The sequence below is a fragment of the Trematomus bernacchii genome, unplaced genomic scaffold, assembly GCF_902827165.1.
Source record: "Trematomus bernacchii unplaced genomic scaffold, fTreBer1.1, whole genome shotgun sequence".
NCBI lineage: Eukaryota > Metazoa > Chordata > Actinopteri > Perciformes > Nototheniidae > Trematomus > Trematomus bernacchii.
This window is the reverse complement of record NW_022987828.1, coordinates 3,918,282-3,931,982: the sequence shown is the minus strand read 5'-3', so window position 1 is coordinate 3,931,982 and position 13,701 is coordinate 3,918,282. Positions and strand designations below refer to the sequence as shown.

General features: G+C 44.5%; 1 protein-coding gene across 1 annotated transcript in view; it reads right to left on the bottom strand.

The window, feature by feature from the left end:
• unc5b (unc-5 netrin receptor B) overlaps positions 1-12,268 on the bottom strand; it is a 48,752-nt gene extending 36,484 nt beyond the window's left edge. The window contains exon 1 of the mRNA XM_034152620.1: positions 11,513-12,268. Within this exon, the coding sequence (XP_034008511.1) occupies positions 11,513-11,600 (88 nt within the window). The 5' untranslated portion in view covers positions 11,601-12,268. The remainder of the gene's footprint in view (positions 1-11,512) is intronic.
• Positions 12,269-13,701: the final 1,433 nt, after the last annotated feature.

Sequence of the window (13,701 nt, the reverse complement as noted above, 5' to 3'; positions counted from 1 at the left end):
TATACGGTTTCACTTTTCAGAATGAGAATATCCTTGCTGTTCTAACGTAGGGTAAATGCTAAATAGATGCATGAAAAGGGGATTTCCACATTGGCGCTGCAGCTGAGCATGTACAGCCATATTACAGAGAACATGTTTTTAAAATATGCAGCAATATATCTTTGTGTTTGCTTTTGTTTTTTCATCCACTTTCCAGATCCTGCGCTATCTAGGGCGGTGGTCAGCAGTTTTAATCAATTTTTCAAACACAGAAGCACTGGAGCAGTCAGGAAATCCCTGCAGGACAGTAGGGAATGGACATAGCAATAATAATAACACAAAATCTAATCTGAATTATGCTCTAAAGAGATTAGGTCAGAATAATCCTCAGAATATACACAAATGGGGAGGAGGGGAGGTCGCGAGTGATCAAATACAGGGTTGGGATTCGAAGCGCCTGTGCGTTGATATTTTTTTTTCCTGATTGTGGGATTTGTGTAAAGTTGTGTTTTGGATGTACTTTAGGAGTTATTTTGGGAAATGAAAGTATGTCTGCAGCTCAGAGAGGTACTATTATTAAAGTAGAATAAAATGTTTTCTATTTACTGCTCGAACAAAGAGATTCAGTGCGGTGGTTTTCTGAAAACATTTTCAGTAATAAAGCCAAAGTGAGTGTATTCATTTTCTAATTGGATTCAGATTTATTCCATGATATAATGCATGTGATGTGCACAAGTTCTGTATCTTCAGTTAAGCTAGTGACACAGATGTATAATGAATGTGTAAGTGAAAAAAACTAGCGGTAATGCAGATATGATTTAAATATAGCATTGATCGTGATTCTACCGGGTAAATGACGAGTGTGTCATGTAACACAATGTGTCACCTGCTGGCTAATATGGATTAAAGTATAAAGTGTAACCACCTGTAGCTAAATTATAAATTGTGAATGTGTACTAAATGTCATCAGTGGGAGTGTTTAGTGGGTTGATAGCAATTATGTACTTGTGTTTCTGTATTTTTAGAACAAAGGAAGTCGAATGAGTTCATTTGAAACCTATGCTTCAATGAGTACATTTAGAGTGCAACATTTGGAAACCGCCATGCTAACTGTTTCCCCTGCCTTCAATGTTTGTGCTAAGCTATGCTACACTAAGCTAGCTCTAGCCCACATTTCTCACACAGATATGACTCATCTGACTCACGACGGAAAAAAGGGGATATTGATGAAAATGTATAACTATGCCTTTTATGGCAGCCACTAGAAGCTGAACAGTGCACACAAAATGTTTCTCAGGTTGATTTGCTCAGATTACTGCAGGGTCTCTGCTGTGGCTTTCTGGTGCTGACTCTGTGTGGCGAGGGTTCAGGGATCAGAGTGGACAAGACCTGGAGGTCACCGGCTGCCTTTCTGCTGAGCTGGCTATTGTCCAGCAGCTGCATGGCTGCACCACTCCGGCTCTATTCAGCAACTCCAGTTAAGTGCAATAGAAGACCCCAGTCTATTGTCTGACGCCAGGTCTTTTTGAGCTGCACCAGAGCGCTCACTTCATCTCCCAGTGAGTTCAGAGAAACAGTGAAGTCTATTTCAATGGGGGCGGATTTACACAAGTAAAAAGACACGTTAAACACATTCAGGCCTACTCTATCTCTCAGACAAAGAGGTGCTTGACCTCAGTGACCTCCGGGCATTTTAAAATCACACTGTATGACCTCTGTTTGTTTCCCTCAACATAACACTCAATCATACATTTAGATACAGAGAAGAGGGGCAAAATAACTCTTAATTGTCCACTAGATTCATGACAAACAACCTATTAGTGTTAACTCCCATTTTGCATTTCTGCAAGCATGTCATGTTAGCTAGTTTTTTTGCATTTCTCTTATGTGGCAAAAAATAAATTGAAAGCAATAAAAACATTATAATTCAAAATGGTTAACAAGAGAGCAATGGCATTGCTAGCACGTTAGCTATTCCCAAAGAATTGGGTAAGTGTAAGATCATGCACACAAAACGGCCATATCTAACTCAGTAAAAAAGCCATCTGGAGGCATCAGCACTTCTATGGGCAGAATTAAGTCATAGTGCAATGACTTTCTCATTTAAAGTGCCTCCAAAGAGCCCCATTATTACCTTCCCAGAATGCAAATGTGCTTTGGGCCAATTAGAGCTTGAGCCAATAACAATGTAAGTCCATAAAAATCCACCCTTCCATAATCATTCAGCAATATGACTCATGGGTAAGATTGGAACACCGGCCTGTAAATGTGTCACGATTATGACTCTGTGCTTAAAATGAATGGAGGAGCTGTGTATTTCATTCCCAGGGTGCTGGAGCTGAGCCACGCATATGTTAGTGTCAGTGCTTCTAATGAAATAAATACACTTGTGATAGTACTTATTAGGCTTCCATAAGTGGCAGGTAAAGACAAGGGCCCTGCTGGGGATTAAAGGTAGTTAAATGTCTCTTTTTAGATCTCCCCCTATCAAGAGGTATTTAGGGGGAGAGGGGGTTGCTTATTTTTGTTTGTGGAGACAGACACCCTCATCCAGGATCTCTCTGTGTAATTACACGCTGCAGAGGACCTTCATTCCTCTCCTCTTCACAGAAAGAGATGAAAGACAAGAGAGACAGAGGCATGTAATCGCTCCTCTGGCTAGGAGAGGGGGAGATGAGGTGAGGGAAACAGAAAATAGAAGGACAAAAGGATGGTGAGTGGCAGTGGGGTTTTAATAAACCTCCACTGTCTCTTGTTTACAGAGACTCCCCTACCTCTCCCTCTTCCTCTCTTACACACACACAAACACACAGTCCATCTTTGACTGAGACTTTCATTATTCTTAGACTTGCCCGTTCCTCGCCTCAGGACAGATGTGTAAATTGTTGTGCTAATGTAAGGCCCTCTGCTGAGAGCTTTAGAGGAAAGGAGATTTACACACTCTCCACCGCTGTATAACTGTCACTCACAAACTCACGCTCACAAGAGCATAAAGAGAAGCGCCGTAAGCGACAGCATCTCAGCACACACACACTTACCAGACCATGGCCGCATATGCAAGCACACACACACACACTTCGGTACTGGCAGAGCCGTGGGTGGACGTTGACATGCACACATAAATGTTCCATTTCATTCTGCCATTCATAGTTTTCTAGCCTAAATGTAACACAAAAAGGCTCCATCAACTCATCACAAAGGGCTAAAAAGCAGCAGAGAAGTTACACTCTGTCTCTGTTCTGCTGTAAACCATTTTTCCATTACAGGTATGTTATACTCCGAAGGGCACAGGGCGCAAAACTCCAGAAAGGTACCAGTTAATGATCTCCCTGTGCCCCTGCGGTTAGTTTGAGGTGCTAATGTGAGGGATATCTGCTGTTTTTTTAATAGTTTTGGTTCTCATCATACTACATCAAAAGGTTCATGTCAATGAAAAGTAACCAAGGACATTACAATTACAGAATTGTGCCTTGACTATAGAGTCATGCCATGCCACAACAGGGCTTTATTTACAAGTGGTTTATCACAAGAAAATCAAGCAACAACTTTTTTATATAATTGATAATCATTTTAAGGAACATTAAGGGAAATAGACTTGAGAGCTGGATGACAATGTTGATAAAACGGTCATGTATGTATGTTAAATACGAGTTAGCAGTAGTAAGGGAGGGATTCTGAACCACCCATCTGTCCAGGAATCTGTCTGTCTGTCTGTCTGTCTTTCTGTCTGTCTGTCTCTCTCTCTGTCTGTCTCTCTCTCTCTCTGTCTGTCTTTCTGTCCGTCTGTCTGTCCGTCCATCCGTCTGTCTGTCTGTCTGTCTCTCCACAGGTATACCTATCTGTCCCTGCGTGATACATGTTTCTTTTATCAAGCCGTTGACAAAGAGGGCAGGAGCTGGCTGCAGCGTGAAGGTTGAAGCTAAAGACATAGAGAGACACCGCTCAGTGTTTAATGACCCACTATAACTACACCTATTCATCTCCCCGGCAGTGAAATTCCATGAAAATGATGTTCTGCTGAAGGTGTTGCATCAAAACTAGATCATAGCTCGTCAGCCGGCACTAGTATGATTACGTGGAACATGTTTCCCCTGCTGCAAAAACCCTCTTTTTGACACAGATGACAGGAATGCTGCAATAAGAATTATGGTGGGAGGAGCAGGTGAACATGATGACGCCAGACAGCGCAAAAACAGAGAAGTGGCAGCTACTGGCGCTGCAACGCTACAACATAAACCAATCAAGCAAAAAACTTCAAGCTCACATATATCCCCGATCGATGAACGTCTATAAGACTTTCCTTTGCTTGCGTGAGGTGCTTTTCCTACCTGCTCTGCCCACACACACACACACACACACCTTGTTGTTGAGAGGATTGGAGGCAAGTGAAGCTGAGCGAGAGCGAAGTCAGAGCAGAGACACCCAGAGTTAATGAACCCTCACCAGTCAGCATGGCTGTCCATCTGCTTTCATAATCCCCATAAACAGCCGGCCACGGGCGCTGCCCAACTAGCCCCACACACACACACACACACACACACACACACACACACACACACACACACACACACACACACACACACACACACACACACACACACACACACACACACACACACACACACACACACACACACACACACACACACACACACACACACACACACACACACACACACACACACACACACACACACACACACACACACACACACACACACACACACACACACACACACACACACACACACACACACACACACAGTGTGTTGGGGTGGGGGAGGGGGGGTCGATGTGTCCATCATAATGCCACTGTGCTTCAGCTCGGCTCACCAGCTAATCTATGCGGAGTGGCGGGAAGAGGTGAGCGTGAGGTCAGCTGTTGAGCCCATCTGGTCAGCAGCAGGTAAGAGGCTTGAAACACACACCCGCTGACACACTTGATGCGTGCGTGTGAGCTCATGCACTTAAATGTAACCTTAATTACATGCAGGTACATCTGCCACATTAGGCCAGCCGTCGTACTTCACACATGGCGCTCATTTAAAGTGATTCCTGACTCTTCTGTGACCAACGCCTGGTGGCATTTTGTGGAGCACTTGCCATACACCTGGCTGGGTGCATGAAGCAGGAGGATAGACCAGGTTTCCTCCTGTGCAATCAGAGCGCCTGCCAGAGCCAGAGAGATGGGTGTGTGTGCGCGCGCTGTGTGCTGAGTGAGGCTGGGCGTGTGACCCCACTGTGACCCATGCAGAAAAGGGAGTAATACCTAAGTAATAAGGCTTGCTTTCCATCAGTGTGCACCCATGGCGTATGCACCCACACCACAAGCTGGAGCCAAGAAGGGCCTGTCAGCCCTTGATTAAGACCTGCATCGAAGGCGAGAACAGAATATTTACTGTGTTAGGAGCCTCCCAGTCAAAGCCTCTGGAGGAGAAGTAAGAATTAAGTCCTGGCGCTGAAGACGGGTAGAGGAATTAAAGAGTGGATGAGGGCAGATCTCATTCTTTCACTCTTCTCTTTGCCATGGTTGTGATCCAAGAGTGCTTGAGCAGAAGCAGGATTATTGCCCCTTCTGTGCGTGCTTGTATGTGTCTGCATATATTTGGAGGATGAAGCTAGATACTGCATAGCAGACACTTTTCTTTTGCCCTGTATTTAAAGCTTAACTGAAGAGAGGAGGGGAGAGAAGAAGAACGGAAAGACAAGGAAAAGTAAGAAAACAGGCAAATAGAAGGTAAGGAGAGGTCTGAATGTGCCCGTGTTGACCTCTGATTAAGTGGCCAATCACTGATCCATTACTGACGGGGGCGGGAGAGAGACAAAAAGTGGTGCTTTAACTCCACAACGGCAACTACCTTAAATCACCCAGCAGCGCACTGCTGACATGCAGCCAATCACACAACCCTACCCAACCCTACACACACTCACAAATAACAAATACTCTCATTAAGCAATCATTCGCCTTGATTTAAAACCCAAGGGAAGAAATAAATGGTAAGTTGTTTGAAAGTCCTGCTGTTGCCTAGCTGCCTGCCATGCAGACAGAAGGAGGCAAGATCATTTCCGTTCCCTCTCTCTCAGCCGGAGATATGCACACGTACGCTCGATCCGCCATCTCTCCGGGGAGGTCCGTGTGTCATTCCCCTACTTTAGACACACCAGCTGCTTGGTGTGTGTGCTCCACAATGTTAAGAGCCCCATCCCACCTCGCACGAGCCCCCAGTGGCACCCACATCCACTTACACAGAGTCATGACAAAGCTCCCCTCGTCCCCCCTCCTTTACCTACTCACGACAACCCAAACACCCCCCACATTCATAAGTACCCTAAGGGCAGATGGGACCCTAATAAGCGTTACACTCAGAGAAATGGGATTCTTCACAGTGCCTTATAAAGAGCAATTCCCAAACTCCGCCAAGAGAGCTGGCTGGGGGAAAAAATGATGGAGTGTGAGAGATATGAATGACAAAGGTTGGTATATGTGAGCCTATAAGCTATAAATACACCTGATGAGACTATCAAGAGATTGAAGGAAGGCAGAATGGGGACAAGTGAAGGCAATTTATTAATGTGGATGTGGGGGAATTTAGCTTTGTATGCCACATTCATAAGTGGAAGTCAGAATAACACTAACTGCCATCACTTCCCTAATGCAGTACATTTTAACACACTTTAAGCTGAATTTTCCTCCAGTAAGCCAAGCCCACATGGCACACTCACATACAAACAGACACAAACACAAGCATTAACAGATTGGCTGTGGTCTAAGCTCTGAGAGGACTTGGCTCAACTGCCTTTTGAAGACAAAAAGCCTCTGCTAAGAAGCTGAGGGGAATATACATGGTCTGAAAAACCTCCCTTTTATATAACACACACGCAGAGTGCTGGACCACAGCACAGCCAATCAAGTGCTGACACTGCGTCTGATCTATGGACCTCAGCGCTACCACTTTTACCAAGTGTGCGTATGTGTGTGTGTGCGTGTGCGTGTGCGTGTGCGTGTGCGCGTGTGTGTGTGTGTGTGTATATCTTAGGGTAGGGGGGGTTGTTCAGGATCTGGCAAGACCCCCCGTAGTGAATCCTGATCCTATTGGTCACGATGCCGAGAGTGCTGCTGAGATCTTAAATGAAAATTCCTGCACTCACTCTCTCACTCCTCCCAAGTGACCCAGCGGGTCTTTCACCATTATACAAATAAATACTACCTCTTCATCGGAGGATGTGGCTCCGTTTTGCATATGTGGGTGTATGTGTGGGATTCTGGGTGTGTGCTGTACTTTTGATGTCAGGTGTCACTGTCTTTGCATATCAATCGTAATGAGATTCAGAGATTTTTTAAGAGACAACAAGCAGGTGTGATCCTAACTAACCTGTGTGTTATGCAACAGTAACACCCATCTTAGGAAGCATGAACACACACACATAAATGCAAGTGTAGCTCCTGTTGTGAATGAGTTCTGAGTGTGTGTGTGTGTTCTGTTTCAGCCCCCCTTTACCCCACACAAAGGGGCTGAAAAAGCTCTGTGGAGTCTCCTATTCATCTAAAGCACAATGGAACCCCACAGAGGTTTTCTTCCTGTTTCCCTGCCTGCCCCACCCATCTCCCCCCACAGGGCAGGTTGGAGGGGCAGGGGGTGCCCTGTCCTGCCAGCCCAGCAGCAACTCAGCTCCCATCTGCCACCGAAACTCTCCCTCCTCCACCCCCGGCCCATCCATCCATCCATCAACCCCCTCTCTCACTCCAACTTTAACTTTTTTGCCTCAAACACACTCCCGGGCTATTTGATTGCCTGTGCCAAACTCTTTGTGTTTTATTCAGAAAATATCGCCTCAAAGTCAATGAGTGATAAAAAAACGATTAAAAAAAACGAGTTTAACCCTGGGATAAATAGCTCGGTCAGAAATGTTTTTAAATTTCAAACATCAATGGCTTTAAATGTTTGGACTAAATTGAAGCATTCCTGCATTTTATTACTGTTTTATGTGAAGGCACCCAGGTAAGAGAGACCATCTGGTGTGAGATAAACAAAACATTTTTCAACCAGAATCCAAGGTGGCATCACATGAAATATTCAAACTGCTTCAATTGATGAACACTTTTTAAATAATGCACAGTTTGAATAAGTTGCTTGACTTAGTAGTATTGATTATATAATTATGTTACGTCCTCTGATTCTTAATACTTGGGGAACATTTCATTTTTGCAGAAGAAAATAATGACCTGTGCTTAAAACCATATTCATCTCAAGTCTGCAAATCTCTGCTCTAACTTTCTTCTTCTGCCAATTCCTCTCTTCATTCTTTATAGTCAGCTCCTTCTTCCATTTACCTCGCCATTTTGCCTCCTACAGAGCCCTTGCTGTTTGCTGGAGATTTATGGTCCGGTCTAACATGCAAAGTATTGGCAAAGCATTAAACATGTCTACTCTTAATACTGTGAGCTCTCTCCATCGATAAGAGCCTTAATAAAAACATCCCCCAAGTGGATTTGTGTGTCTCTTTTTCACTTTCCACCCTCCGCCCCTCCTCGACGATATCTTTCTCCCTGAACAACCGTTTCTTCTTCTGCTTTGCTGGCTTTAACCTGGTTCCTGCTGCACATCACTTGCTTTTCTCTTCATCTTTTCTTACCTATTCCTCCCGACACACACCTCGCCTCATTCTCTGGCCTGTGCCAGAGGTTTAATGACGCTTGAATGCCACTGCTATGGAGTTTTCCTCTTCGCTCTTTTCTCATAAAGGATATTTAAAAGCCATGCCCTGCGTTCAATCTATCTCAATGTGTCTCTCTCGGATTCATTTCTCTTCCATCTTCTCTTTCTGTTATTTCCTCTTCAGATGGATAGCATTTCCCTGCGTAACCCCTCTTGTTGTTTGGTTCACACATCACCTCTGCAATAGCCCCTGGCCGCAATTGGCACACTTGCTCGAACTGCCACTCTTTTATCTTGTCTACAATTGCCTATTGGTACCCTAAAATCCTTCACTACCCCCTGCAGTCACCCGGGTCAGCTAAGCCAATAAGAGCTGCGCAACTGCTCTCCTCCCACGTCCTTTGCTGTCTCTGATGTCAAGAATTTGAGCATCATAAGCACATTTTAAATATTAACAAAGACCACTTTGCACATATGAATAATACAGCAGAGAGGGCAGTGGCTGGCCAGCGATCCCATCCCCTGCCGCCTGACGGTCATAAAACTAATGCACTGCTCCGGGACAGCATGTGGCCCGGTCTGGTCTGCCAGCAGGACTTGCCTAAAGGAACTAGTCTGGCCTGTGGGCTGGCCTAAAGAGGGCTGTCGGTGTGTTTATTTATCACGGTGCCCAACCACCTGTCCAAATCTCTGCAGATGCAACAGCCTGGCAGCACTTTTGTTATGACTACATGTTTCAGAGACACTTTAATCTAATCTGACACCCAATCTGTTGAGCATCTTTGAAGCGGATTCTGCTTTGGTGTTTGTTTGAGGTTAGCTGTGTTGTCACAATCCTTTCTTTGTATGCATCTAAAATTCATACTTTGGCTGAAAATTGCAGAATTCTTCGGAGCAAAGTGTAGAGCAGGGCTACAAAGATTTTAGTAACCTGTTATTAACTCACATAGAGTCTTCTTAGTGTCGCTGTGCTGTTATTCAAGAGTAAGATGATTCCCACACTTAACACAAATGAGACAGCACATCATGGAGGGGTGTCACTATCCGTCCAACCTCTTTGGGAGTGTCTGACATGCTACGCTGCCTGACTCTGAACACTCAACTGCTTCTTCGCTACCCTCTGCCTCGCTCACCTCCTGGCTTGACCTCCCAGTCTGGACACTGGTCTCTTGCCTCACCCCCCCCGTCGTCGCCAGATTGTCTTCATTTGATCCCAATGTGTCTCAAACTGTGCAAATTTCCCGTATGTTTTTTTTAATTCTGATGAAGTCATTAATAATAACAAACCCAGAGAGAGAGGCAGCAGACAGCAGGGTAGTTACTCCAGACAAGTGTTCCTGGCAGTCTGGGTAATTAATGCGTATGTCAACACAGAAAGAGGAGTACCAATGCAGAAATGTGAGCTCAGCACATCCACAATGCAGGCAGAGGCCGAGACAGGAGGGATCTGAGGGAAGGCGGCATAGGAAAGGTATACACACAAGTGGAGAGAAGATAAATGCAATCTGTCTGTCCCATCATGCATTCCCTAAATATATCTCTGCCTTGCTCTCGCCCAGACAGAAACTTTACTGGGGCACACTGAGCTATTGTCCCCTGCCGTCCCCCTCCTCCCAGGCTCTGCTCCCCTAACAGGACCTCACTTCAATCCTCAACTGTTTATGTGAACGATTCTCATTTCTCATGCAAGGATTTCAGAATGTTCCACAATTTTAATAAACGTAAGCTGCTTTTCTGCTCCGCCTGTTCAGGGAATAATACACACGAGGACTTTGGGAGGTACGGCGGTGGGTTCTTATTGGCAATCAAATAAATGACCACAGACCTGGACAGACAGTCAGTGTCATTAGAAAAGATGACTGCTGTCATTAAGTAAAAAATGCACTTCCTCACCAGAGTCAGTGGACTTTTAGCAATGCATGTGTAGAGTCTGCACTCATTGTTGTTCGCATTGTTCTTTTTTTTCCTACTGTAAACCGAGCTTAATCCTCAATCCACTAAAGCCTCAGATTTCTGCCTTGTATTTCAATCTTATCAGGCAAAGGGAGGGGAGGAAAGGTCCAGGCGTGCCTACCACTAGGCCACACTGAGAGAAATCATTCATAATGGGTGTCACCTTGGTGTCCAGGTCTTGTCCCCTCAGATCACCAACTGTGACGTGCCCTATGTACCAAGTGATTTTGTCTCCATGAGAGCTGCTGCAGTCTTTTAAGGCATTAACTCTGAGAAATATGCTCTTCCCAGATCAAAGCATGTTCTGTTCAGACTGAAATTCTACGTCCAATAAAATAATGATTAAAAAAGAATCAATGGTTTATGATCATGTGGGTGTAGTCTTTCAGACACAACTTCTACACCTCAGACACTCAATGTAGATCTTGCAATGAGAATTTTTATTAATAATTCCCCTCAAGCGCTTTAAGTACTCTGTCTTACTTTTCACAAGGCCTTTCTTCTTTTTTTTTGGAGAGGCTGAGAAGGCATGGAGCAAAACCTTAATTACTCCCTGCGCACCGGGGGAGTTTGATTTTTCCGCTTCAAGAAAAGAGAGCTCTGAGCTCGGGTCTACTGTAAGACTGAAGACTTTACTGGGGAAAAGAAAGTGCTGGTCAGCAGGCGAACCTAGATCCCTGCACTGATATGGGTGCTCTCTGGAGTCCAAGGCATGTACTTTAAATTGCCTGGAGCAAAAGTTAGGGCGTGAAGGTAACATTGAGGTTAGTAAAAAGTGGAAAGTCCGAATATTTTCTTGTTGTTTGACTTGATATAGGCTACTCAAATTAAATTAAAACAAACTCGCTGTGTAAATATGCCAGTGTTGCAGCATGTCACATACAGTGTTTCCAAAATAATAACAAACTGATTTCACAACTTACCAGTGCCAGACACGACATATCTCCCGACCAGGAGGAGAAGAACCAGAGGACCGAGACCTTGGCCACGCTGTATCCGAACAGAGAGCATCTTTTCCGGCTACGCCGTAGCGGAGCTTCCCGGGGTTTCCCACGCAGCGTAACCTGCGGTGCTTCTCACACAGCAAGTTGCTCTTGTCCAACAAAATCCCCTGACAGATTTCTCAGGAAAAGGAGAAATATAAAACAGTCCAGTAATTTATGTTGGATGTCGTATTTTTGGTAAATAGTTGACTGTTTACGCAAACAGACTGCAACGCTCAAAACACATCCATCACCAAGCAGAATGTGAGGGTGTAATTTCCGCCCGTAATCAAAGTTTGAAGCGGTCCGTAAATATCAGACCCTGTGGATGTAAAGAAACAACTTGCCGCTGCTATTCCTGGTAGATCTCATGTCCAGCTGGACTCATACCCTGCTTGCCTGGGAGCAGTAAGGTGCCACAGAAGTCACCAAAAAGTTTGACGCATTGCTGCTCTAAACGCAGTGGGAGAGTTCCGATTCCCAGCAAAAGAGAAACTTGTGGTTTGGGAAAATAGAAAACAAGTAACCACGGAGGAGATGCTGTCAGATAGCCAGCTTTTCTGCACACTGGACCCCCGAGTTTGTTCTGTTGGGCCACTGGGTGTCTCGTCCCCGTCCACAAGGTGTAAACAAGAACACGGGGATCAACGCGGAACACAATGCCAGCCTCCGGACTACCAGTCCCCGCCTGGCCAATCATAAACCATCCTCCTCCTCCTCTCAGAGTGAAGACTGAACAAGTGAAGGTAAAGTAGTGGCAAGCAAGGAGGAAATAGATGGGAGGGGAGAAAAAGAAAACCCGGACCCTAGAGCGCACAGCACCGCTCCGGATTCAGAACTGACTGCAGAGAAGTGAGGATGTGAGTTTATTTTTATTATAATCTATCCATCCATCTACTATTCTATTATCCATCCATCTACCTTTCTATCTATCCATCTATCTATATGTTTCATGTTAAGTCTAATAACTCTAATGCCCCTGTGTCAATATTCTGTGGGCAGCTTATCTTCTTATGTTGAGTCTATAAAAAGATGTCCAGCAGCACCAGCCTCTCTTTTATGAGAGCAGCATATTATTTCTTGTCAATCTCTCCCTCCAGCATCCTTGGGTCATATTTTACTCCCATTGGCCACAAGAGAGCACCCTTTCATAAATGAGCCTTTCTCCAATAAGAACGACACCTGGCTGGATCTCCAGCAGCACTGCCGTTTCCTGTGTGTGACTGGATGGTGCTGATAGTGTCTGATTGGTGATTGGACACCACAGGGGGCGTGATGAAGAGGTGAGCATTGCATTCAAGCTGCTTTAATGTGTAATATAAAGCAGGGATAGAACAGCTTCTCACCACAATTAATTAACAGAGGTTTTATTTGGACTGTGGAGAAAAATATTTTTATCTGAGACGGCATAACATCTATGACAGCAGCATAGTCTTTGAGTTTGGACATTTTAGGGTCTTTGCTTATCTCCTCTTTAATTTAGTATTAGGAAATCAATGCTGTTGGAAGCAATACCCTTATTACTCTCATTACATTGGCAACCCTACACAACATTGCATTTTCAAACAGCAAATTGCTTCCTTTCCTGGGCATTTGAAATACAAATGAAAGAAAAGACCAGAATAAATTAAAGGGAACATACCAGTGCAAATATGTTTACTGTGGAATGGTTTAGAAAGGAAGAACACATCTATCAAATTATATGTGGCAGTTCCCAGTGCGAATCTAGTTTAACCCTTTTGAGAGTTTGTTTTCAACCACCATCATGAAACAGAGACACTAATGTTTATTTTTTGGGAGAATGTCATTCTTACCTTGAGTAGAAAACCAAAGACAAAGAATCTGTGTCAAGGAGCACTGAAGCCGCTCTGGAAACGTAATGGTGTTTTTCCTTTAATTTGTCACCCATCTGCTATATGATTTAGTGAATTAGTGATACCAAAAACAAAAACACTGTATCAAAAATGTCACAGATTATTAGTTCCAACATTCCTCTCTACAGGCATCATAACTCTCTGGCTCATACTGAGTCTCACATTCATTCCTTCTGTTGCTGAGTCACATTGATAGTCAGTGAGGGGATCCTTGCATAACATGTACAGAGAAATCTGATGAAGTAAAATGCTCAA